This window comes from Papilio polytes, unplaced genomic scaffold, assembly GCF_000836215.1.
Source record: "Papilio polytes unplaced genomic scaffold, Ppol_1.0 DF824047.1, whole genome shotgun sequence".
Lineage (NCBI taxonomy): Eukaryota > Metazoa > Arthropoda > Insecta > Lepidoptera > Papilionidae > Papilio > Papilio polytes.
The window spans coordinates 1,187,124-1,212,409 of record NW_013525157.1 but is presented as its reverse complement, the minus strand read 5'-3'; the positions used below and the strand labels follow the sequence as shown (position 1 = coordinate 1,212,409).

At 35.0% G+C, this 25,286-nt stretch overlaps 6 protein-coding genes and 1 long non-coding RNA gene across 11 annotated transcripts in view; 4 read left to right on the top strand and 3 right to left on the bottom strand.

Moving 5' to 3' along the window:
• The window catches only part of LOC106100518, a 3,856-nt gene extending 3,007 nt beyond the window's left edge, over positions 1-849 (bottom strand). The window contains exons 1-2 of the mRNA XM_013279386.1: positions 522-849; positions 230-331 (exon numbers count right to left, since the gene is read on the bottom strand). Coding sequence (XP_013134840.1) covers positions 230-331; positions 522-716 — 297 coding nt within the window. The 5' untranslated portion in view covers positions 717-849. The remainder of the gene's footprint in view (positions 1-229; positions 332-521) is intronic.
• Positions 850-1,773: 924 nt separating this feature from the next.
• LOC106100543 lies at positions 1,774-2,214 on the bottom strand. Its single transcript, XR_001225442.1, has 2 exons — positions 2,066-2,214; positions 1,774-1,999 (listed from the first exon to the last, which is right to left on the bottom strand). It is a non-coding gene; the product is annotated as an uncharacterized LOC106100543 (long non-coding RNA).
• Positions 2,215-3,147: 933 nt separating this feature from the next.
• On the top strand, positions 3,148-5,139 carry LOC106100507. Its single transcript, XM_013279374.1, has 4 exons — positions 3,148-3,521; positions 3,597-3,651; positions 4,450-4,849; positions 4,995-5,139. Coding segments are annotated over exons 1-4 (546 nt in total). The 5' UTR covers positions 3,148-3,519; the 3' UTR covers positions 5,084-5,139.
• Positions 5,140-8,923: 3,784 nt separating this feature from the next.
• LOC106100829 (DBF4-type zinc finger-containing protein 2 homolog) lies at positions 8,924-10,459 on the bottom strand. 2 transcript variants are annotated; one of them, XM_013279887.1, is made up of 4 exons: positions 10,375-10,459; positions 9,657-10,014; positions 9,163-9,468; positions 8,924-9,058 (listed from the first exon to the last, which is right to left on the bottom strand). In XM_013279887.1, the coding sequence occupies exons 2-4, from the start codon at positions 9,999-10,001 to the stop codon at positions 9,011-9,013; spliced, it is 699 nt and encodes a 232-aa protein (XP_013135341.1). In that variant the 5' UTR covers positions 10,002-10,014; positions 10,375-10,459; the 3' UTR covers positions 8,924-9,010. The 2 variants fall into 2 exon arrangements, with proteins under 2 accessions (XP_013135341.1, XP_013135340.1); XM_013279886.1 differs by lacking the exon at positions 10,375-10,459 and having other exon boundaries at positions 9,657-10,101.
• On the top strand, positions 10,264-11,048 carry LOC106100830 (small proline-rich protein 2D-like). The gene is made up of 2 exons (XM_013279888.1): positions 10,264-10,588; positions 10,764-11,048. Exons 1-2 carry the CDS (start codon positions 10,355-10,357, stop codon positions 10,953-10,955), a joined length of 426 nt encoding a protein of 141 aa, XP_013135342.1. The 5' UTR covers positions 10,264-10,354; the 3' UTR covers positions 10,956-11,048.
• Positions 11,049-14,439: 3,391 nt separating this feature from the next.
• Positions 14,440-20,141, top strand: LOC106100505. 2 transcript variants are annotated; one of them, XM_013279372.1, is made up of 6 exons: positions 14,440-14,638; positions 17,097-17,130; positions 18,194-18,498; positions 18,585-18,799; positions 18,898-19,096; positions 19,278-20,141. In XM_013279372.1, the coding sequence occupies exons 1-6, from the start codon at positions 14,599-14,601 to the stop codon at positions 19,496-19,498; spliced, it is 1,014 nt and encodes a 337-aa protein (XP_013134826.1). In that variant the 5' UTR covers positions 14,440-14,598; the 3' UTR covers positions 19,499-20,141. The 2 variants fall into 2 exon arrangements, with proteins under 2 accessions (XP_013134826.1, XP_013134825.1); XM_013279371.1 differs by having other exon boundaries at positions 18,107-18,498.
• Positions 20,142-20,652: 511 nt separating this feature from the next.
• On the top strand, positions 20,653-25,178 carry LOC106100729 (guanylate kinase). 3 transcript variants are annotated; one of them, XM_013279732.1, is made up of 5 exons: positions 20,653-20,810; positions 20,920-21,187; positions 21,555-21,778; positions 22,190-22,297; positions 23,295-25,178. In XM_013279732.1, exons 2-5 carry the CDS (start codon positions 20,931-20,933, stop codon positions 23,318-23,320), a joined length of 615 nt encoding a protein of 204 aa, XP_013135186.1. In that variant the 5' UTR covers positions 20,653-20,810; positions 20,920-20,930; the 3' UTR covers positions 23,321-25,178. The 3 variants fall into 3 exon arrangements, with proteins under 3 accessions (XP_013135186.1, XP_013135185.1, XP_013135184.1); XM_013279731.1 differs by having other exon boundaries at positions 20,653-20,815; XM_013279730.1 differs by having other exon boundaries at positions 20,653-20,853.
• Positions 25,179-25,286: the final 108 nt, after the last annotated feature.

Sequence of the window (25,286 nt, the reverse complement as noted above, 5' to 3'; positions counted from 1 at the left end):
CTTCCATGATTGTTTTATGTACCCAATTCTTATTCAGTCATTTCAGTCATTTTTAATATATGTAAAGTTTTTTGTTTTTTTTTTTTAAAAAATTATGACTTGTAATTCGATTACCAATAAAATATTTGTATTTGTATTTGTATTTGTATTTGTATTTGTATTTGTAGTATATGCTTGTTATCTAATTAGTACTATTTATGATGTTTATGGTAACATCAATTTAGTATACCTCTCCACAAGTCTCCCTGAAGACTCCAGTAGGTATGCCGTACAGTGGGTCGAAATTCAACGACACATTGTTGGTAGGCAACGCATGGCCGTATTTCCGAGTCTAAAATAAATTACCAATTAGTTACCAATTACTAATTATCAGCACAAAAAATATAGACTGCTACTACTAATTTACTGACTCGACGTTTCGCCATAGTTTCCTAAGAGACAGAGTCAAATATGGAGAACAGATCGCTATCTTCTGCTAGTCGGTATAGGTACCCAAGAGGGAAGTAATAATTATGACTCACATTGTAAAATGTACTAAGGGAATAGGTTAAGGTATCAAGCGGCGAACTACTGTCTTTGAGGTCATCGTTGGTTTCTTTAGTTGTATTGCATCCATCCGAACTGGTATCATTTGTCTTAGATGAACTGCTATATAACATTTTGGTGGTTTTCTTTCCCAACAGTTGTATAACCCCATTTACTTTGAGGAGAGACATATTAAGTTATTAGTTTCTCTCATTGCAGAAGAAGGTTCATGTTTCCTTTGGTCCTGTTATGTGATTTTTTTTTATATATTAAAATCTTTCATGTTGTTTTATTCTTGATATTTTATTTTTGACATTATTAATGTCAAATGTCCATTATGCTTTTAATTTTCGGAAGTGTTAAATGATAAGTCATTATAATGTGACCAAAGACATTTAATAATTTATTTAAATCTCTTAGAATACGACCTCCAAAGCATCTTATAGCAGTTTTTTGACATTAACAGGGGGCGCCTGTAAGATTTAGGAGTTGCCAGTAAGCAAAAAAATCCAGACTTCTTTTGACATTCCGAATTTTGAAAACGTAAACTACTAGTATATGCCAATTATTTGCAACTTACGACACGTGTTCGTAGTAATTGTTTACTATTTTAATTGATACATCTTCACAACTCCTCTATACAGCTTTAGGATAATTTAAGCAAAGACGAGGTTGATACATTTTTGTTCAGAACTGTGTCCATTAATAATAACGAGTAATCATTAGTTTTCATAGTACCCTAATATCAGCAAATAAAGCTACATTTTATATCAGCCTACTTTTGATATTTCGAAATTATGAAAATGGCGACATTAACCCTCGCAGTTACCGTTCCCTCATTGGCCAAATGTGACATATTTTGCCATAGCGATAATATAACAACGAGTGATCATTGTGAAAAATTATTCCGTCAGCACGACGAGACAGTTTAACTTATGAAAGTTGCGACGCATGGCTGAACTTACCACGAAAGTATAAAGCTTCCCCAGTCATTGGACTAACGTGCTAACCTTGTGCCAATTGTAAGACAGCGCTGTTAAGCGCTGCTGTCTACTTGAATAGACAAAAGATAGAGCACATGTCTGCAACTGACAATTACTTGCTAGTAGGTAACGCTATATTCAATCGAGAGCTTGGTAAAGGTAGAAAGTACGAGGCTTACGTCTCGTACTCTACCTCGTTGTCATATGCAAACTTAGGTTTGTTGCACGTAAATAGTGTATTGGTTAGTGAATAAAAGACATTTACTAACAGCAATAAAGACAATTTTACTCTTAATACATTTATTTCACGTAACGGCACTATATATTAAGTACATAACGAAGTCGAGCGGTCGTGGAGCGCCTTGCGACGACCCCTCGCCGCGACGGGTTAGCAGATCTTCGTACAGCACGTGTAGATTGTAATGCAGGGGCAGCAACAGCCGCAGCAACCGCCGCAGCATCCGCCGCAGCATCCACCACAAGGTCCACACCTGAGGATATCAAATAGTTAGACAAGAAAACACAAATAGAAATAACATCTAAACATTTCAACTTACATTTTGAGTAGCAAAGGGAATAAACCAGAAAATAAATTAGTATAAACGTCTAAGACGACGGATAGGAACTATTGATGAAATAGTGATTTTTTTGTCTTTTTATATACGTTTACCGCAGAGGATTTGATTGTGCACTGTCGAAAATGTGAAAATGCTTCCTTTATATACCATTTAAATAGATTAGAGGTATTCTTAAATTGAAAGAAATTTACTCGTTTGAAAAGGCGAGAGCTGCCAGAATTTAATAAGAGCGTTTTAACGCACGCGCGTTATAAACGCTGACATTAAGTCTTGTTCATACTAGACATTTTGGATTATATAATATTTTTTTTATTTTTATTTTACACTAGTTTGCTTGCGACTTTATTTGCGTAATTAAAAAAGCCTAAGTTACTTCTACAAATATCAGATAACTTTCATTTAATTCCCTTTAAAATCAGTGCAGCCTTTTAAGAGATTACTCGGGCAGACGCGGAGAACGGATGGACAAACAGGCAGACATTTAATAAAAACATCTTTAATATAGCCTAGGTCTATCATTTTCTAACAAATGGCATTAGGGAAACGGGACCTTTAATTAGCTTTAGCCTTTCCTGATTTATAATTGATTCTATAAATGGAATTTGAGGTACCATCTCGATTTATTTTGATATACAAATAATTCAGTTATGTTATTGAAATGACAACATAAACTTAAATTTCTAGTTTAAAAAAAACCTTACAAAATTTTAGTGTTTATGTAAGTAATAATATTTTGGTGTTAATTCGTTATAAGGATAGTTGTATCTTATTATTGATAGATTTTATTACAGAAAACAAAACCAATTATGCCGTCATGCAAACCTTTGAAAAGTTGCCAAAGCCGAGAACTGAGGGGAGGGATATTATACACGGATTGTTTTTGCCTACGAAGAAACGGATTACAATACGACTGTCGTAGAAGTGGATGTCAAACATCACCCTATTGTCAGATTCTGCCAACTCCAATTTGCGGACCGGCCACCATGGCATGTGCTAAATACATGGTTAATCCACATGCCGAAGCTATAAGCAGTATTTGTAAAATGAGGCCTCATTAAAAACAAACAACGCACACTGAAATTTCAAGATTTATTCATATCGAAAAATTAAATTTATAAGCTTATACTACTGGTGAAAATATGATAAAAACGCTCAGTCTGCTTCTACCCTAATTTCTGAATACTGGCACTCTAAACTGTTTTTAGACAGGCACGAAAGAACGAGAAATAGAAAAATAATGCAACAAACAAAAGAAGGCATTTCTTGCCAATAGAAAATATTTCTTCATATTGAACACATGTATTTTTTATAAAATCAAAATTTAAAGTGTAACAAATATTTTCAAAATTTTTAAGTAAAATATAAAAATCTTTTTTACTAAAATACAAAAAAAGACTCGTCGTTTTAATTGCTAAGCACAAAGATAGTGGAAAATGTAAGTTATTTCAGGTTTAATCATGTAAAATATATCTAGTTAAGCTATATCGTATGTATATCTTTTTTGTTTCAGGTGTTCTCCTTGTGGCCCCATGGTATGCTACAAATACGAGGACTGTGGTCCACCAGTAAGTATTTTCATTTTCTTTGCAAGAAATGTTGTGTAGTAATGTGTAGAACGTGAGTAGAGACGTTTTTGTAGTGAGATAATCGCTGTTTTGTTAGTGGTATTTTCGCACTTTGTCTATTTTTAGGGCATGGTTTCGTTTTTCCTGGCCGTTTTTTACTGTCTATCCTCTGGTAAAATGTACTTTCTAAGGTTTCGTAGCTGGTTCTTCACAAGCGTTTAATCGATATGTCCATTCCACGTTCTGTTAATCGTGTTGTCCGCTATTTCACAATCTCTATTAAAATCAGCTTAGTGGCAAATTTACGTTGTAAGTTTCTTTTTACGTTGGAGAGGAAGTAAATTAAAATAAAACTTCACATTCAAATACTTACGCCTGCAATATCTTAAACTGAATAGCGGCAAAGTATTCGTCAAATTATCTTTTCATGTTAGATATTACACTTATGGGCGCATTACTAAAGCCATGATGTATACGCAGCTGCAGTGCCTGCCGCGGTCTGCGTTCAAACGCAACGGGCTGCAGGACCAGCAGTACTTCCAGCAGGGCTCCATCCGCTACCTGTGCCGCGACGGGCCATGCTGCCCACGGCCTTGTCCGCCATGCTGCCCGCCGTGCGTGCGCCGCCCCCCGCCCGGCAAGACCTACGTAACGCGCTTCAGCGACTTCGACCTCCTGTCGCAGTGGTAGTCGCTCGCCCGCTACCGGCCGACTACGGGTATAATGATATGATAATTTGCAACGCGGCGCACGTGGCGGTCTCGCTTACATGTTCTATATGGACGCTGTTATTTTCAGAAAAAGAAGCCCAATACCGGTGTGGAGATCGAGCAGGGCGGCGAGGAAAAAACTGAGAAAGAAAATCAATTAAAGAGAATAAAAAGTCGAGAATTGAGAGGAGGAGTTATGTACTACAGTTGCCACTGCATCAAGCGCAATGGTCTGCAGCACGATTGCCGGCGCACGGGGTGCGGCGGAGAGCCGGCGTGCCTGGTACTGCCAGACCCGCTGTGCGCGCCCAGCCAACTGGCACGCGCGCGAGGCCTGGCCGACCCCGCTCCACTCGCAAAGCACGTGGCGGCCGTCTCGGGCAAGACGGAAGACGGGGCCACTCGCCCTACGGGCAAGAGATTTATTGTTTGTGAACTAAAGAGCATTGCGCCTATGGATACTAGCGGCGGCGCTAAGTGTTGTTGTCGTACGTATCATTATTGAATTTATAATTAACGATATAATTTTAACAAACGAATGTAGGAATAAGTACATATTAGGTACTTATAACAATTTAATTTATTGGGCAAAGACTTTTCTCCTAATATTTGTCTTAATTGGTGTCTTTCCAGGTTGTGCTAAAGACGCTCAAGGTAAAAGAGCGACAGGCGGCAACGACCCGACGTCGGGGCCGCCTATTGTGGTGATGAAACTTTGTTAATTTATATCATGTCCTAAAATATTAAGAAAAAATGAAAAATAAAAGATTTATGTTTACCAAGTTATTTAATTTACATCCCTTCAATTTATCTTAGCAAAGCTGCACGAGAAAATCTAACCGAAAAAGATGTGCCGCTAAGTAGGAATTACCGCACCTATATTTTATTCACGCACCTCAGTTTGTAATACAATTTCTGGAGCTATTGGCCAGTCAGTTTTGATAACTTATTCGTAAATCTTAATGGATGCCCTATAACCCTGTTAGATATTCAATAGAATTAACGTGAATTTTACCGATTTATAAAGTATATGACAAAGGCGGAGGAGAGAGGAATAGTTGCTGTCACTGAAGAGCGTGTTAAATTGTTAAACAGTTTTCGGTTTTGGCTTGAATATTAATTGAATAAAATGTTTATCTTAGCAGACAAAATACGAGAAATGTATTAGTGCTCTCACGATTCACGATTCAAGGTGCAAGTTTAATCCGAAAGATATTGTTTTTCGAGTTTGTAGAAAATAAAACAAACGTCTTCATGAACATGTTATCCTTATATAAATACTTGTGTCCAAATCCTTTAAATGTACATCTAAAAGAACGTAGGCAAGAACCAAGAAACATCAAGCCTTCTTAGTAGATTACCAAGGAGTTAAGCATCAGGATTCAGGATTCTCTCGCTTTTGGCGACGTAGCAAAATATAGATGTTATGAGTTAACGAGATATACTTTATACTCTGTCGTAAAGAACCCCGCAACAAGTTAAATTCAATAACACTCTCGTAATTTTAAGAATGGAATACAGTCTTCTTCTATTTCTGTAGACGGACTGCATAAATATCACCGTAAATATGAAGAAAAACCATTAGTTTGGCAGATTTCAAATGACAAAATTGTAAAAATACCAAAATTATTTGAAAATCTTTAAAAAATAATCATCCAATTTTCTAAATTACAAAGTTTCGTTTTTCAACATGTGCAGTCCGGTGTTACAATTGCCACGTTATAAAGAACCACCGACTTATATACCTTGCATACCCGTTAAGGTAACAAATAATATTTATATAGTGTACTAATGTGATCATTCTAGCGAAGCTTTTTAGCCCTCCATCGTACGAATTTTGAACGCATTAAATTGTGAGTTTTACACTTATTATTTTTCATTCTCTCATTTGTAGGGTCCTCCATGTCTACCATGTGGCATGGACCCAGTTACATTACGTCGTCCCTTAATAGTGCACGACAGTACCTTCGACTACAGACCCACAAGTTGGCCAGGAATGGTGCTAAATAACCAAGACAAAAAAGTGCGGTACCAACTCATCAATTATGATAGGCCGGTAAGTATAATAAAATATGCTACGATTACTTTTAACATATTTAAATTTCTAATAGGTACTGCCTATAGCATATTGAGTTCCCTTCTTGTGCATGTAATTGGAGTTATAAATCTTTTGCTTCGTCTTATATTCTACTTGATAGTGATGAGATTTGATCGTTATAATTGTACTTTCAGGTTAAGCCACATTATCCAGCATGCTCACCTACATTTATATGTAGTCGGACATAGTAAGTACAATTGAAATTATTTGACTACTAGATATGTAAATTCATGACTTCCAGCTTACTCATCTTGTTCAAAGATTTCTTTCTACCGTATTATTTATCCATATTCTTCGAGTACAGAAGAATTGATGTTTAGTTTCATGTCTCTTCACTTGAATGCTGTCTTGATACGAAACTTTTTTCTTAAGTCCTCCGATGTGAAGTGTCAAATTCTGTAGAAAAAATCTTTGACATTTTCATTTCACATCACGCAAATCAAGCTTCAAATTAATTTTTCGGATAATTAAATTTACAAGTTCGGTCAATTTAAATTGCTGGTAAATTCAAAAACAAACTCAAAAATAAAATGTGCGATCGAATGAACGTTATTGGTCAATTACAAACTATCATGTCCGCAATACAGTAAGTATGATCTACTAAATTTATTACACCGCTTTAGATTACCCATCTTTCATTCTATAATTACAAAACGACGATTGTGTTAGCCAAACGAAGGCTTCAATGTAATTGTTGTCGTACCAGTTTTTCAGGTGTTAGTTAACTATAGGTCCTTACATTAGTATTTCTTGTGAAAAGCTCGACTGTTCGTGCTTGGCTTGCAATTTCATTAAGGTGTAATATTTAAATCCAGGGGCGGATGCGGTGGTTGCCACGGAGGCTGTTGCCGGCCTTGCGCGCCGCCTTGCTGTGGATCCCCCGGCTCGCTCGTGACAGTTTACAGTCAAGTAGCACATATTCAGTGAACCGCCGCGGCTATCGCGCTTCTGCGGATCAAGTTATTCTAATTTAGATACTATATTTAACTGTAGTTCGAGCATTGGGTATAGACGTTTGTTTTAACATAAAATTACGCCTGTTGCGAAGGGCACAAATCTTACCGTTGCTCCAGTTTCTACCGTACTTTTATACTTCCGTTTAGTTAATTTTTATCTGTACATTTGGAATAATGATTAATTTTATCAACAGATGCAGTGCTAGCAGTAGGACAACCTCCGCGGCCGGTGGCAGCTTTTGACAAGGCCGTCATAGAAGTGGGCCATCACTGAGCAGCGAGTAGTTTGTGATTTGTGAAAATTATTGTGCGGTTTTATATGATGTTCTTGTGGCCTGTAATAATTAAACATTTCAAATTTATGATGTATTTTACTACTCAGTTACCACCCAAAGTTTACATAGTGCTAACGAACATTTATTCTAGGATCAAATCCTTCTATTACAAATATTACGTAGTTATCCTACGTAATATTTGTAGAAGTTCTTCCGAGTAAAAATAGATGAATATCCCGCAATTTATCTAATACTGATATAAGTTTCTCTATATATTTAAATCTCTATTTAAATCGATAATCGGTTATTTTTTATAGAAGCCGTTTGTGGTTGTTTTAAAAATCTCATAGAAGAACCATCCCATTAACGCTACGCCATCACACCTCTACAAATAAAAGTATCTGTTAGGTTCGTTACGTTAAGGACACGACACAAAAGCAATTGAATTCCCAAAACTTAAGCTTTGTAGTTAGGAAACAATAACGATTACATAAACACTTTTCTAAATGAAACAAAAAGGCCTACTCGAATCAGATGCCGACCGAATCAAGGGCACCAGTTGGTTTAGCTTTTGTTTCATACGAGATCATTCCACATTGCATCTACTGCTTTATAAATCTAGGCTTTAGGCAATCTAGATTAATAAAATAAAACATATATTCAAGTAGGCTTAACGTACTTATAAATATAGGTACACGAAGGTACTTCACTCATTTGGTTGTTCGATAACACCACTCGTTTCTAAATTATCAGTAACATTTCTGGATAAAATGGGAAGTTGCGGAATAAGTAACGTTCCAGCGGCGTGTCTGCCTATCGCAAACAGTTGTGGTCCTCAGGTTCCTTATGTGTGTCAGAGTACAGTTCCGCCCGCACAAAGATGCTACACCCTAAACCCATGCATCAACATCTACAGTTGCCACACGCAGATCATGTAACAGTGAGAGAAAACGAAAAAATGCGAAGTTATAAAAATTGTAACTGCTGCACATTCCAGTGATAATATAGCTTTTATTTAAAATATTTTGTGTTTTGTTATTCTTCTTTAAACCTGAGATGAAATACGTTTTAAAAAGGTAAGCGAAATTACATATTGTTTTAAACAACATTTATAATGAAATGTAGTTCTTTCCCTTTTATCTGTAGAACTAAAGTTATTGTACATGTGGTAGGTTAGAGTATTCGATTAAAGGCCGATTTAGTGAATGTGTTAAACAAAAAAGTATCAAACAATTAAAAAGACAAACAGTTACTTTATTAAACATTGACATTGCACGACACAGAAAACAGCACACAACTCGAAAACTATATCACCCGACGCTACCTCAACGGCACAGGCACTGAATAGGCACAGCCTGCATATGGTCCCTGAAAGTTAAACAGCTAATTAATAAAAAGTCAGAACTTCCAAATTCATAGCAAGTAATTAATGTTTGGCAAAAAATAAATGTATCGGTCTCATAGACACATACCTGTCTGACATAATTTGCCACCGTGTATCGGACATTCGGGTTACGTCGTGTGAAGCATTCTGCAGGAAGACCAGACGGACGACATTGGAATACGCTGTCGTGTACTATAAGCGGTCGACGTCGCGTCACCGGATCCAGTTCACAAGTAGGGCAGCTGCTACGACATACGGGCAAGCACGGGTACTTGCACGGCGGAGCTCGCGGGCAAATTGGGCGCTGCTTTGGTATTATAGGCGACGGACATTGCGGATTGAAACAAGGTAGCACCGGCTGGTAGCAAGGCACAGGCTCTGGACAAGGTCGCACCTGAAAAATAGAACGTATTACGATGAAGGCAATATGAAGGCAAGAACGATAGAAAATGAATTGTAAATAAACAAAATATAATTTGTTATTCCACACGCAACTCAAAATGGTATAGTGCGGCTTGGGAGTTTGTCTCATAACTGTAATTCTAGATAACACGATTTTTTTACAATGAAATTTAAAGTTACCGGTGGTGGGTCACAGGGTTCCGGCGGCGGGCAGCAGGGCAGTACGGGGGGGCAGCAGACCGGTCTCGGTGGCGGGTACGGAGGCGGCTCGCAGTGTGGTATCCTTCGGGGTTTGCATAGCGGCAACTCCGGTACGATAGGCGGTACAATGTCAGGTAGCACGGGAGCTGGACAGGGGCGGTATACTGGGCGGCAGCGGCACGGCGGGCAGGGCGTACAGCAGGCGGGCGGTGGACACACCGCTTGGCAGCATGGCGGCGGCGGCGGGCACGAGTAGCGGCAGCAACCCGTGCCGCACGGGATGATGGCGGGGCACGTTGGACAAAAACCACATGGTGAACACATCACTTATATTAAGGTTAAAAGTGGAATTATTAAATTTTACTTTGTATCTCTAAGATTTAAATCCTTAATTTATTTTACAATTTTTACTGGAGAATTTTTAATAAATTATATCAAAAATATTTATAAAATTTTAATTATTTAACAAACATTAGGTGACATAACGGACATTATTATTTTTTAAAATGTTAATTTTTGACAGAGGTTTTAATGTATTTTGTTTCATTTTATAATAACTCCTGACTGGTAAGAAACAAATACAACGTTAGAAAAAAACAATAATCCGAAACATCACTTTTTGATGAATAATTTTTAGTAAACAGAAATTTGTAAAAAAATTGTAAAAATCAATAATAATGAGTGCACCATTTTACATCTACGACCCATGCGTGTGTACCGGACGGCCGTGCGGTGCGTGCTACCCGTACTCGACTAGGCCATGCGCAGCATCCTGCAACGACCTGAGCGCGTGCTCGACGTGCCCCGGCGGTGGCTGCTCACCCTGCCCCGCGCCTGTGCGGCCCTGCCCCGAGCCCTGTCCGCCCACACCCGTTCTACCCTGCCTGCAGCCCTGCCCACCATGTGATAAAGTAATTGATAACTTGCACCCACTACTATACTCTGTCCACTCTTTACGTAAGACAGTAATCTACTCCTTACATTTTATTCATGCATCAAGAGATAAAGTTATATTGTAAACGTTTGATATACATATTTCGCTGATAAATACCCAATAACTCGAGCCCATGTTATTACTATTTCTAGCCAAGGACATGTTTGAGGCCGCCGTCGCGGCTGTGCGACTCAATTGCGATCCCGTGCTGCCGCCCCAACCGCTACAAGCCATGCCCCTGCTACTGCTGCACTGAGCCCGCTATCTGCTCACCCAAGCGCTGCAGCTACCCCGGCGTCCCGGTCTGCAACGGCTGCTGCGGTCCATGCATGCCTGTTTGGTAGAATTACACCGACCCCATACCGCTTCTGTAGTCCCATAATAAACTTGTTACATGTTATGCCATTACTGTTCCAATAAATAACGTTTGCCAATCATTTGTATTTATCTCCATAATTTACACGTATGGTATGGAATCGAAACATACAAACTATAAAGTGCAATAAAAGATTTGCGATCGATTTTACTTTCCATAAAGGTTAATAAATTAAGCGACAGTTGATTTGACTTGACAATAAATCTTAAATCGTGGTTCAGTTGGGGCAGACAAATTAACTGAACCTTGGAAACAACATTGATGTATTGACGACGTTATATGTAAGAATTTATCAACGCGCCACTGATTGCATCTTAACCTATAAATTTACATGTCGTAAGCGTAGTGAAATCAATTTATGATTCATTTTGAAGCACAAAGGAAACTAAATAAAATAAGTGGCTGCGAAGGTTGTCTTAGTTTGGTGTTTATTATTGTTAATGTTCAATTAAACTAAAGAAGTTCTCTTCAAGTTCTTTCAAGAAGTATGATATTGCGGACCATTAGGAATGTTATAACTTTATTTTAAGTATAATATTGCTCGTATCATATAGCTAGCTTATTACGTTTAAATCCAGCTATAAACACAAAGGAGAATTTTGTATGCTAATAACTGACCGTTTTCATGGCATTTCTTTGAATTTTACATTTTCCTTCTTTTCATAATTTGTCAGATGGAAAAATTCTGACATTATCAAAATTTCGTTCGAGTAATGTGTACAAATTAAAATAATAAAATAAATTAAAAAGAGTTAAAGCATTTTTATAAAAATAAAATACATAAAAATCGCAAAACTGTAGAAAATATAAGCATTTCTTGTAAGTATATAATATTTAACCAACATACGTAATGCAAACAATTTACCACTTCGTGTAATTCCAAAGAAACGGTCTCTACTAAAACATTGCAAAAACTGTTCTATTTTACATGTAGCATTAAATTTGCAACAGCAAATAACTGTAAGTACAATTCTTTTAATGAAAATACTATCCTCCAGGTAAAATAGCAATTTACTGTCAGTATCTGTCAATTTTTCGTTCTTTACAATTTCTGTCTGCTATCAGCGCATACGCATTATTAATAGTACTGGTCTGCACACATGAATGTTATAAAAATGTCATCTCGCAGTTAAATCTGAGCGATTCCACTTTTCAAACAGTATTTCATCTAAAATTAACGTATATTTTCTAGTATTAATAGAACAGCTGCAGGCTCAAAGAAAAGATATTAAAAAAAAACACTCTTTGATTTTATTTTCAGCTTGTGATAATATAATAAGAATTCAATTATATTTTTATCATTACGGTCTTTTTTATCAATTTTAATTTATAAAAAAAAATTGTTTTAATTTCGTAATTAAATCATTTACTTTTAAATGTAATAGAGTAAAACATGCACCGTTTCATTATTTTACACTAAAAACCACTATAAAATTAAAATTTAACAATACGCACAGGTGACAGTTTTACATCACTGGTATGTCAGTACTACCCAGGGGATACGAATGCTTCCGACCCTGCCCAAGGTGGGGTGTAGTGCAGGGATCGCCCGGTATCTACCACAAGAGGCCTCCCTGCGGCCAGCCACGCCCGCAGCCTTTCCAGCGTGAAGCGACACCATACTGCTCTGGGCCGAGTAACGCTCCACGAGATATGTAAGCTGTCACATTTCGTCATTACGCCCTTATTTAAAAAAAAAACACATTCGTGGCATAGTTCTTAAAATTCTCGACCGTTCCCACAGCATCCTCGCAATTGGGTTAACTAAAGATGGTTAGAATGCAGATTTAATTTTGTTTTTGTCTAATTACTTCTAAATAGTCTGAAATGACATATATACGGAAAACTAGAACCTGTTTTATGAAAGAAGTGTGATTTTCATAATGCTACAAATCCCGAATCAAACCCGACAGTCAAAAGATGCTACAACTTAACTACGAGGCCTATTCTCTCTAAAAATTAGGTCATGAGCATACGATTAATAAAAAAAAAATATTAAGGATCAAAGATTAATGTTTTAGTGTATAAAAATATTAGATAGGTCAGTATAAAACTACGATATTTTTCTACCAAATGGCTCAATAAAAATACCGTTTATTATAATAATAAACCGATTTTTAGCGTTTGATGTTTAGAATAATTCACTTGATTTTCCTATTCTCGTTCGATTAATATGTTTCAAGTATTATTTTTTATCTATCCACTTTTTTAACGTCTGCCGTTTCAATTTTATGGGCAATATTTGATTTAGAATCGTTTTCTAGAGGACTGACTAACACATTCCGTAACAGATATAAAATGTGCACAATGTTTCACTTCAAATTTTATTTTGCTAATAAACTTCTAGTATTTAATTGACTTGTGAAGATTGTAATAAATATAATTTCTTAAAATGGTTACCGTTTTAAGGATGTTGCCATGTAATTTTAATATAACTATTTCGATTGACAGACTATTCATGTAATCCTAAAGTTAGATAATTGAAAAATAATATGCTTACATTGCAATCTGTATACTGCAATAGCAATAATATCTCTATTTGCTTTGTAAAATCAAGAATATTCCAGCAACAAAATATAGAGACATCTCGTTTATGTAAAGTCTAAACATCCGTTGGTAAAATTTATAAGCCACATAGTTGCAGAAATTCTGATCAACATTCTCAAGAGAGTGTTTAATTCATTTATACTTATATTGGTTTATATTTATTTTCAGACCATGCTGTTATGATTATCCTTGTAAGGCGCATTGTTTCAACCACGGGGCTTGCACAAGGCCCAGTGGTAGATACGCGCGCACCGTGTGGTACCCAGGCGAGTGCTGCCCTAGGGTCCCTCCCTGCCAGGCTCACACCTGTCCCAACCCGCCATACCATCCGTGCTGCACCTACACCTGCAATAAGCTTGTCTAAATCATCAAATCATCATCATCGTCTAGAAGAATAAAAATTAAACCATGTGTAACGTTTTGTTCCCGTTTAAAGAAGTGATGTCAAGACTTTGTACAATGTTCTGGTTTGTTTTTTGATTCGTCAATAAATGTTTAAGTGTATATTTTGTTTTTATGAGATTCTAAGCCCAGTAAAATTTCTATAAGGAAACAAGTATATGTACTGATGAATTCTTTCGTTAGGTCCAGTCAAGAAAATAATAGAATTATCTTTGCTTTTAAATCTCCAGTATTCTATGTGTAATATGTGCTACCTTAGTACAGCAATACAAGCATGTTAGTAAAGATGTTGATCCTAATGTATTAGAAAATTAATCTTTTATTTGTTTTGAATTGCCAATCAAGAAAAGCTTTGGTTAACCTTCAAATCACCTGAACAGTGCAAGCTCGTCACGTAATTAATATAATGCTGTGTACATCAACAGACTGACTGATCTGGCAAGTGTACACTCCGCCTACGCTCGTAGACTTCTGTTCTCGCGAGTGGATTTGCGCGCTTTTTCTCATCAGTTCACTTCGTGCGGTCACACGCTTTTGGCCACTACTAGGCGCCCTTTTGAATCTCGCGAATAGAGTGCCTTGATACCGCGTCGATTTGTTCTACTAAAACAATCCAGTCGGCAGTCGCAGGCCGATTTTCGAACACTAATGTTTGTCGCAAGATGTCCATAATCTCCGTTTGCATATTTGTAATTTTATTCGGTGAGTTTTTTTCTAAATACCATTCATTGTATATTCTTCAGCCAAAATTAAACTAATAACGTCATGTTGTTAAGAAGTATTTTCGTGGAAAATTTTTCAGCTGTTTACTTTTTAATTGATAAGTTGGATGATGCTAGTTTTTCTTAACATTATTCGTGTTTTTAAAACTTATTTCTATTGAATTTAAATTGTAATTGTATATGAACAATAGCACAACAAAAATTTTGATTTACCTTTGTTTATTAAGCCAACACACAGGCTTATCGAAGGAATGATTTAAATAAAATTATCATAAATCGCTTAATTAACTCCAATAGCATACACGTTACTCTATTTATACATACATATAAAATTCGATCGTCTGTTTGTAATATCAAAAGAAAAAATCAATATGATGTATTTGCGTTGCTGATAATGAAAATCGCTTTTAAAAAAAAATTTTACTGTGGTACTAAAGAAGATTGAGGGAAACCGGCAAGCATGCATACGTATACAGAAAATGCGATATGAATATGTCAGGGCCTTATTCTCTGCCTACCCCTCACGGTCATGGTGTGAGATATGTTGTTATTTTATTCAGATGTATGTGTAATAAATACAACAAAAGCGGTTACAGTTGCATTTTTTTTTTAATTTTATCAACTTTGAATTATAGTAGTTCAATGCGGATATGGATGGTTCGTTATTTTATTTCGATATCTTTTTTATCCAATTTATATTACGTTTCTATTTCCTTAATGAAGTGGGATTGGCATTGGCAGTATAAGTATATTTACACATTATAAGTGGTTTTACACATTTGTATATAGTTCAGACTGTTTATAAGCTTGCTATTATCAAATAAATTGTAAAGCCGTTGGGAAAATACTTCCATGTAATAAGAGTCAAGATCACTGTTATTTAAAAGCAATGATATCATTTCTGCATCCCATTGAGTGACGTCACTTAATGCGTCGTGCAGATCCTTTGTGTGTGAGCTGGTGCATTTGAAATCGGCACGTTTGATTTGAATAACACATCATAAATTATGACACGATGTAAATATGCATGATGCACATATCACAAACAGCAACATCTAATAAGCCGGGAGTTTTGCGCAAGTATTAAATAACACAATTCCAGATTGTTCTACGATTGTTTTCAATTCAAGAACTAGATTTACTAGACAGCGCTTAATAACATTATCTAGCAAAATGACTCCATAAGTTTTAGACTGTGGGTTTCCACTGTTCCGACATAAAACAAAAGAAAACCATGTCAGTTACTCTTAAATACAGGAAGTGTTTGAAGAAAATATAACATTAAGCTATAAAAACTCGTATTAACTCGTCATTTCATTAGGACATTAAAAAAGCCAAGACAGATTGTAGTATTAATAATAATTTCTTTTAATATTTTTAAAGAAGGTCTTGAAAGGTTTTTAATGCTTGGAGCTTTTTTTTTTCAGGAAATCAAACGTTCTCTCGGTTTAGAGGATTTTTTTGCAAATTTATTTTGGACAAATGCCAACAAATCGGCACATATCACTGTGGTATGTTTAAAACAACGCTGAATTGAAAGATGATCATTTATCGAAAGTTATCTTCGATCGTTTTCTTTTATTATATTTTTAGATTTAAACAGGGTACGAAAATTAAAGTAAAACGAAAAGAAAACCGCAAGATCGCCTGATTTTATTTGCTTATCATTTAATATCATTCTAGTATACAAATCTTACTAATGTTATAAATGCGAAAGTTTAGATGGATGGATGTTTGTTAGAGTTTGTAGCTTAAACTGCTAAACGGATCTCGATGAAATTTGGCATAGATGTAGAGTACAGTCTGGTAGAACACATAGGCTACTCATTTTTTTTTAATTCCACGCGGACGGAGTCGCGAGCGAAAACTAGTTGTTAATAAATGAGTTGTCATCAATATGTGCAGGCAAATTCGCTCTAATTTCTAGCTTACTGAAAATTTACGATGCAATAACATTAAACCTTGTGGGCCGGGACTCCGATGTGTACAAATGTTTGCTCAGGAATTTTCCTGCCATTTATAACCAAATGCCTAAATCAACATCAGCCAAAAATATACCTGGAATTCGTTTATTGTTTATGTGAGCAAAATTCAAATGCTGCATTAGAGAACTTAATTTTTTTATTATTTATATCGACGTGAATAGGTCAATAGCTTCTTCTTCTTCTTCTAATGCCTCTCCATTACTGGAGGTTGGCCGTGGTTTAGCTTAACTATTACAATTGTTGTCTAATATGTTAACATAATGCTCCACTGCCGCAATGAAAAATAATCGTTCAACCTTAATTTTTTTACATAAAATTGGAACCTAATGTGATTACCTTTACAAGGATTGCAAGCGTATAACAAATTAGCTATGAAAACAATAACAATTACAATGTTAATTGCGCTACAATGTTAATGTAAATATCAATAATCTATTGTTTTTATTGTTACAGGAAGACTCGGTGCGCGGCAAACAAATCACAACAGGTTAGTTGATGACGCATTTAAATACATTAGAACAGTCTGTGTGTCCAAAGTGTTTCTCACTGAGTCATCATAGACCAAATAGCTAAGGAAAACACTGCTATCTACTCTTTTTTTTACTCCTTCATCTATATTCACTTCCTTCTTATTCTCCGCCGCTTCTCTACCGTTTTATCTTTTCACACGGCTGGTATTATTGGTGCAAGCAATATGAATAGTTTAGGTTTGTGTTAGCAAAAATTCTCGATGTTTCTATATCAAATATTGAGGAGTTATGGATATCTAGCGATAAGTATTTATTGAAATATGTTATTCACAATAGCAAACATCACCGAAATAGCATCTCCTGCGTCATTCCTGTGCCTATAGTATTTGCATATTTCAAAGTCTGAGTATAGGTAATTTATGGGCTTTCTTGTCTTAAACACTAACAGCTGCTCCCGCAAATGTTTACGTTGATAAAACAACCGATGCTTCACTCGAATATATTGAGGATGTTCGTGAATAATCTTAAAAAAAATATTGACGATTGAATCGCTTCCGTTTATACAATATATGTACTTCGCCGTTATAAACTTTTAGATAAGTTATTTTTATACGAGGTTTGAAGTTGGACTACCTAGTTTTTCTTAATCTTACCAATGCGAAAGTTTAGATGGATGGATATTTGTTAGAGTTTGTAGCCTTAACGGCTGAACGGATTACGATTTGGTACAAATGTAGATGATAGTCTGGAAGAACACATAGGCTACTTACTTTTGTTTTTTTTTTAATTCCACGCGGATGGAGTCGCGGGCGAAAGCTAGTTAATCATATTGCAAATTCTTCTTTTAACCGAAGACATGAAAAAGTGCTTTTGTACTTGAAATGTTACAGAAAATATAATCGTAGTTATTTTATTAGTTTTCTATACTTATTTTAGGCTGAAACTTATACCGAACATATGCATTCGCGGTAGACTAATAAAGTTTTGTTTCAGTGTAAGTGGCGTGAAGCAGGCGTCCCATATCTCGACCTCAGAAGAATACTACCGGCCTTCATTGTTGAAATCGAATCACATTTACAGAGGCAATGATTATGATGATTATAGCGGCGGGGTCGGCGAGCCGCGCACGCCGATGCAGTTTTGGTATCCCGCCCCGCCATACACCGATGCGCAAACGCCGGTCAAAGTCTACAAACCCAGAGAAGACCCCCGCCTCTACTATCAGTCTGATGAGTATCTTAAAGAAGTTCTGGGCAAAAACATAAACCATGAAGTCACGAAAATTTATCCCGGAAGAGAAGTTGTGAGAATGGATGAGGCACATCTGATGCGACCGGTACCAATTCGACGTTTGAGAAGCAGACACGACAATCGAGATTTCGCAGGTTAATTTCCCTTTTTATATCTATACTATGTTAACCATACATCTCTATTAAATATTATTAGAAACTAAAATCTCTATTTGTTCCAGAATACAAGCACTGCATAAAATGTCCTCGTGATAGAACGGTAGTTGCTAAAGCGGGCTTTGACCGCGTCATACTGCAGGCACCACGCTTACTGTCGTGTTCAGGTCGTAGAGCACCTAAAAATATACGGTTCCAGCATTACTTCGGTCCTAAATTTGGTACATTACTCGAGGAAGGCTCCTATTCGGTAGTCGGGCGAATAGTGAACAGAAATGAGGTACCTATATTGGATTTATTTTTAACTTATTAAATGCCGTCACAGTTGACAACCTAGAGCCAATGTGGGTTTTATGAATTTTTAAAATTCTTTTTCAGAAACTGCAAATGTGCAAATTTAAAGTACACGTGGTAGTTCAAACTTGCAAAACACCGGAATCGTTAATCACACAGTGCAATGGACTCAATCAACCTTGCAACTTCAGATGTCGAGACGATAAAATGGAATTAATTGGTGCAACGTCACTGATATGTGGCGATGACTTACAGTGGGACGACACACTTCCAACTTGTAGAGGTAACTCAACATCATGGGGTAAAATATGGATAATCTCTAAGATATACATCCAGTTAGTCTTCAAGAAAAACTAAAAGTTTTACCACATATCATCCTTTTCGTATCATCAAATAAGATTGGTTGAAGTAGTTGGTATTATACTGTTTTTTTTTTCATCGTAAAAAGTTAATTCATTTTACAGTTCGAAACTGGTGTATATCTCCGGCGCCGCCTGAACATGGTCGCATCAGCTGCATAGGCCACCAGGCAGGAAAATCGCACGAGGGTTTAGCTGAAGGATCGAGGTGCCGTGTTCGCTGCGATCGCGGCTGGCAGGCGAACCTACGAATCGTAGCATTTTGTCGCCGAGGAAATTGGACTCGAGCTCTCGAGTGCGATTCAAATAATAGCACGCAAAGATAAAGTAATAATAAAATGGGGGATCATCAAATTTTAAACCGATGTTCGATTAAATTGTAATCAAACTTCGGTATTGTTGCTGAGTGCAAAGCTGAATATGAATTCAGAGCAAGATTGTCACTGTTGCCATGAAGTAGGTTCTAGTTTGAAAACGAATACGGAAATTAAAGAATACTTTTGTAATCAGTATGGAAGATAAAACTAACTTATTAAGTATATGTACGTGGAGCTTTTTAATTATGAAGTGTATGTTCTTAAATATAACAGCGCCATATAATGTATAGATTAGATTTCACGAAGTGTTAACTAAACACGGGAATAGGACAATGCAATTTAAATCTATTAATAGATGTATTCCAGTTATTGGAATTGTTAATATTTATATGATTTCGCGTATTTTCTAGAACACGATAAGACAAGGCAGGTATTTAAAAACTCATAGGAGTAAATATCTTCTCATCTATTAGACGATCTGACATAATAAAATCAGATATAGAAGTCTATATTTTCTTCTTGGGCCAGCCGCTCATCTAGGCTCTATGATCTAAGAGGGTCACTACCATTCCTTGCTATATACATATAATATAATATGCAATACACTAAATATAATATTTTGTAAATGAATTATGAAAATAAATACAATAGATTGCTTGTAACTAAATTGTAAATCCAATGTTTTCGTATTAATATTATAATTATAGAAAAATGTATTTAGCTTTAAAAAATAAATAAAAGCATAAGCGTCTTACAGTTGGTTTTATTTTATACTTACGAATACAACCTAAAACCACCTAAAACCTTAGTTTAGTAGACCAAAAATGTAATGTAAATGTGAGATGAGACCAAGTTTCTATTTTAGTACTACTTATATTATTACACATTGTAGTCTGTTTTTTTCAAAAGGAATACAAAAGACATTATTGCAATATGAAATATTACAGGTATTTATGTAGTACAGTTTTAGAATGTAAAATTATAAGGGAAAACGAGTAAAACGTTCGTGTTAGTGAAATGGAATGGAAACACGGTTTAATAAATGACAGATGTCTACACATTCTGAGTGAAACTTTTAATTATCTATGAACTTTATATCTATCTTGTCATAATCTATATTTTGTTATTGTCACTGTCAGCATGGTTTGTTGTCATTGTCAGCAGTTGTCACTTCGTGCCCCTTCAACTACTCAAAACCAGTTCCTTCCTATTTCAGTGAAATAGGGTGTTAAATCTACGCCTTCGGTCATCACTGGTTTGCGAGATAAAATCAATACAAGATACTATAAAACGGGCGTGTTCAACACTCACAAGCTTACGTGTAAGGTTGGATTATTCAAACATTATCACGTTTTTCGCTAAATGTACGTAAAAATCAGTGAGAAAAATAACTAACCTGTATGCGGCTTTTTAATTTAATTATTTTTTAGTTTTTTCGAAGATGGTTCAAAAAGGACCCCGACCATTGGTGCTTTGCGGCCCATCAGGGTCGGGAAAAAGCACCTTATTAAAACGTTTACTTAAAGAATTCCCGGATAAATTTGGCTTTAGTGTTTCGCACACAACGAGATCTCCACGCCCGGGTGAAAAAGATGGAGTTCATTATCATTTTACTAATAAAGATGACATGCTTGCTGCTATTGAAAAGGGAGAATTCATAGAAACAGCAACCTTCAGTGGAAATATGTATGGAACCAGGTAGGTGAAAAGCGATTTTGCCATGTGCTCAATGGTTACACATACTTGGTACATTGCCAAGATTCAACACTGTAAACATGATGTTTACAAAAATGATTGCATCTTTTGTGTTGGGTTGTTAACATTATAGAACTAACTTGTCTCTTACAATAAAAAAAAAATTCCTAAACTGATAGATGGGACCCATTAGGGTAGGCTCAGAGCCCATAGGAGGGGAAAAAATGGTGATGAATAAAATAGATAGAATAAAGTGTATCAGAGTTATGTATAAACTTAAATACTTTATTGTGTTAAAAATTCTAAGTGTATCAGGTTTTTAAATATATTTTTATAAAAATACTAATGTTTATATTTATGAATATTTCAGTAAACAAGCAGTTGAACATGTTCGGCTTACTGGCAGGATTTGCGTACTAGACATTGAAATGGAAGGAGTAAAACAAGTGAAGAAGACCGACCTGGATCCACTTTTAGTGTTTGTAATGCCACCATCTATAGAGGAGCTAGAGAGGCGACTGCGTGCAAGAAATACGGAACAAGAAGATGCATTAAAAAAGAGACTGGACACTGCCAGACGTGAAATTGAATTTGGTAATTAATAAAATATGTATTTTTGTGTTGACTTGCCTCTTGACAAATGGGGCCTAGTATATGTGGATTTTACATAATGATTTTTACCATACTGCAATCAATTAGGACCTCCTTGCAAACATTGAATGTTTAGGCAAGCAAAATATAGATTACATAATTGAAATGATGTAACAAAAATATTTGTATTTTATCACTGACCTTATGACATTCATTTTTTTAGACGGTAATCAAAACATAACACTTATCATGCCCATAAAAAAATTGTTAACATGATTTGTACAAGATTTTAAAATACCATAGTGTTACCGCAGCAAATTAGAAAATTATGTTAGTTTAACTACCGTATATCAGCAAAGTTTAATCTTGATGTAGATATCTGTTGTTTAAAATCACTTATTATTGTCTTTTCAGGAGAACAGCCAGGAAACTTCCATATCATAATTCTTAATGATAATTTGGATAAAGCATATTCAGACCTTTGTGAATTTATTTCGAAGAATGTTCCAGAAAAAATGGAAGGTAAATTGTACATATAATATGCATACAGTAAAGTATAATATTAAAATGCTATTCATATTATTAATAACAACAATATAATATTTTATAACTTAAAAAAGAAACAATGGAAAAGGCAGAGATCAACTTTGTACCAAAAAAAATAATAATTTGTTGTGTCAAGGAGTTTCGATTAGGTTAGCGTGGTATGGACATGTTACGCGACGAGACAATGGGGACATAAACCAGAAAGTGTTAATAATGAATGTGGATGGCTACAAAGGTAGAGGAAGACCGAAGAATGTGTGGATGGATTGTGTGAAAGAGGATATGCTTAAGGAAGGAATGGATTCAGATATGACGGCTGATAGAGATGTATGGAAGATCAGCACATACTGTGCCGACCCTCCATAAGGGATAAGGGCAAATTGATGATTATCAAGGAATTTCGATATCCTCATGTTAAGTAACTTAAATTAACCAGCATAAATTTAAAAACTTTGAATGGTATTTATAAAAAAACTTATGGGATAGTCAGAGATAGACCATTTTAAATATTGATAAAAAATGTATCCTGTCCAAAATATGATTATTTTACGTCTCGAAAATCCTTGAAATCATCATCACCATCTCCCCGCCTTATCCTACTTCCGTGGGCTCGGCGCACCGGGTTTTCGTTCTTCAAATAACTATCATCTATCATCTGTCATCTCAGTCGTCATTCCCTTCTTGATCATGTCACCTTTCACGCAACCCATCCATCTCTTTCTAGGTCTACCTCTACTGGACTTTATAATGCTTTTTGAAATACAATTTTGTAAATAGCCCTAGCATGCTACTGAGTTGTGCTTGCACAAATTCACTTGTTAATTTTATGCTGTATATTTATTCATGTCTGTGCTATCTATTAATAAATTGTAATGCATGTTATGTGTTAATAATAACACAATGTAATAAGTTGTAAATAATTGTTTTGTTTGAAATGAGTGACATGATTAACCTAACTAAAAATTTATTACAGAACCTAATAATTCGAATGAAAATTGAAATGGATGAAATTCATGGAAAACCACCTACCTCTGCCAGTCGCATCAAGGATGTAGATTTTGTGTATGTGATTAGAAAGTTGTTGCTTTTGTTATCGGCTTAGTTTTGATGTTGAAGTCCTTCAAATTTATAAATTACAATGTTTAACAACAATTTCCGCAGGGTATTATTATTGTAATCAATAAAGGTGCATATTGATACAGTTAAATGTATTGTAATAATGCGACACATTGTATTGATTTTCACTGATATTATGTATTCCATGTTGGTCAAATTATTAATAGAAATGCGCATAAATAATATACGAAACACCAATACTTTTGTAAATGTAAACTTTTTAATCAATAAAGACATTTTGTCATATTATTACAATAAATGTACAAAATTAAGCGAAAGATTTTAGATACCACAGTTATAGGTAAAACCAATTTATATGTGCATTTATGTTATTTTCTTGTGACTAAACAAGCAAAATATTTATGTAGATAATGTTTACATAAAGAGCACTGACTTTAATATGTAGATGCATGCATTACAATTATTTCTGCATGTCATTGTTTACTAATAAAATAATGAGTACCTGAAGTGTTTAAAAGTAATGTGTTAATGTTTATTTCGTGCATTAATTTAAAAAGCTTGTTTATCAAACATTTAAAAGGTATTAAGTTTTTTGATTTACTCGAATACTAAATATAATTGTTTGTTTTTATTTATTCCTATATTCTATTTCAATACATATGAGAGATAATATGGACTTTCAAGGCTCACACTTCATTGCTATCAGATATATTGATATTATCTGTATATTTTTCAATATTTAATTTTAACATGCAATGAGATGAAACTAGAATACTCCACATTTCAAAGTTTTACAGTTAAAAAAAATTAGCTCTGCCACTTCATTTTGTTCAACAAATCCTTTTTTAATAATAATTATGCTGTATTGAATTTTGGTTTGTATATTCATTGAAGACTAATGTAAATTGCCTGTGCCAAATCACTTATGAAACACTTTATACAGTTTTTAATACTTTTGAATAAATGCGTAAAAGGACACAAAGTCTAAAAAATTATGAATGTGTGTGGTACTTTCATGTAATTTTATTGTTTCAGATTTTTGCACTCAAAAATGTTTTGAAATATATAGTGTATAGATGATTTTATTCATTTAATATTACCAACAAATGGCATATAGACAAATCTAAATATGACTTCTGATACTGTTATGAACGAAATGTTATAGTAGTCATTAAATGGCCAAAATTGACACTGAATTATATCATAAGACAACATGCTAGTAAAATGGATCCTTGTTACAGGAGCTATGAAAATAACTCTTTACTAAAGAAATTAGCAAATATTGAACAAAAAATTGTCGATATATTAACTTTTCTTGTTACTTGTTAATGCAATCAACTAAACAAAAACATGTTTTTTTTTAGCTTTAATTTGAATAAATAATTAACTTGCCTTTAAAAATATTGATGTTTGCTTAATGTGATGTAGTAGGAAAATGCTTTTGATGTTTAAATGTAAATCTTGCTTGAATTCTTCATTTGATTTGTATATTTGTATATGTAGTGTTATAACTTTCACCTATTTGAGGAATTTGTAGGTTATTGTAGTAAGAAGAAAGGCCATGTTATTTTATAAAATCATAATATTTTTATTGTATTAAATGCTACAACAAAATTTTTGTCATAATTATATTTAAAGAAAAATCTCTTATAAAAATCCGATCATTCCAATGTTATTTTTTTCATTTAACAATTGCATTCTATGTCTTGTATTTAAATTGCAATTATGTTATTTTTGCAATAGTAAATTGTCGCTAGTGTTAATTAAATTTATTAAACTACTCTGTGTATTCATTATCTACCCATTCCTTAATAAAGATAAAACATGGTTTCCCTAATCTTTTTCACAATCATGTATTGGTCAGATATAAAACAATTTTAATTCAAAA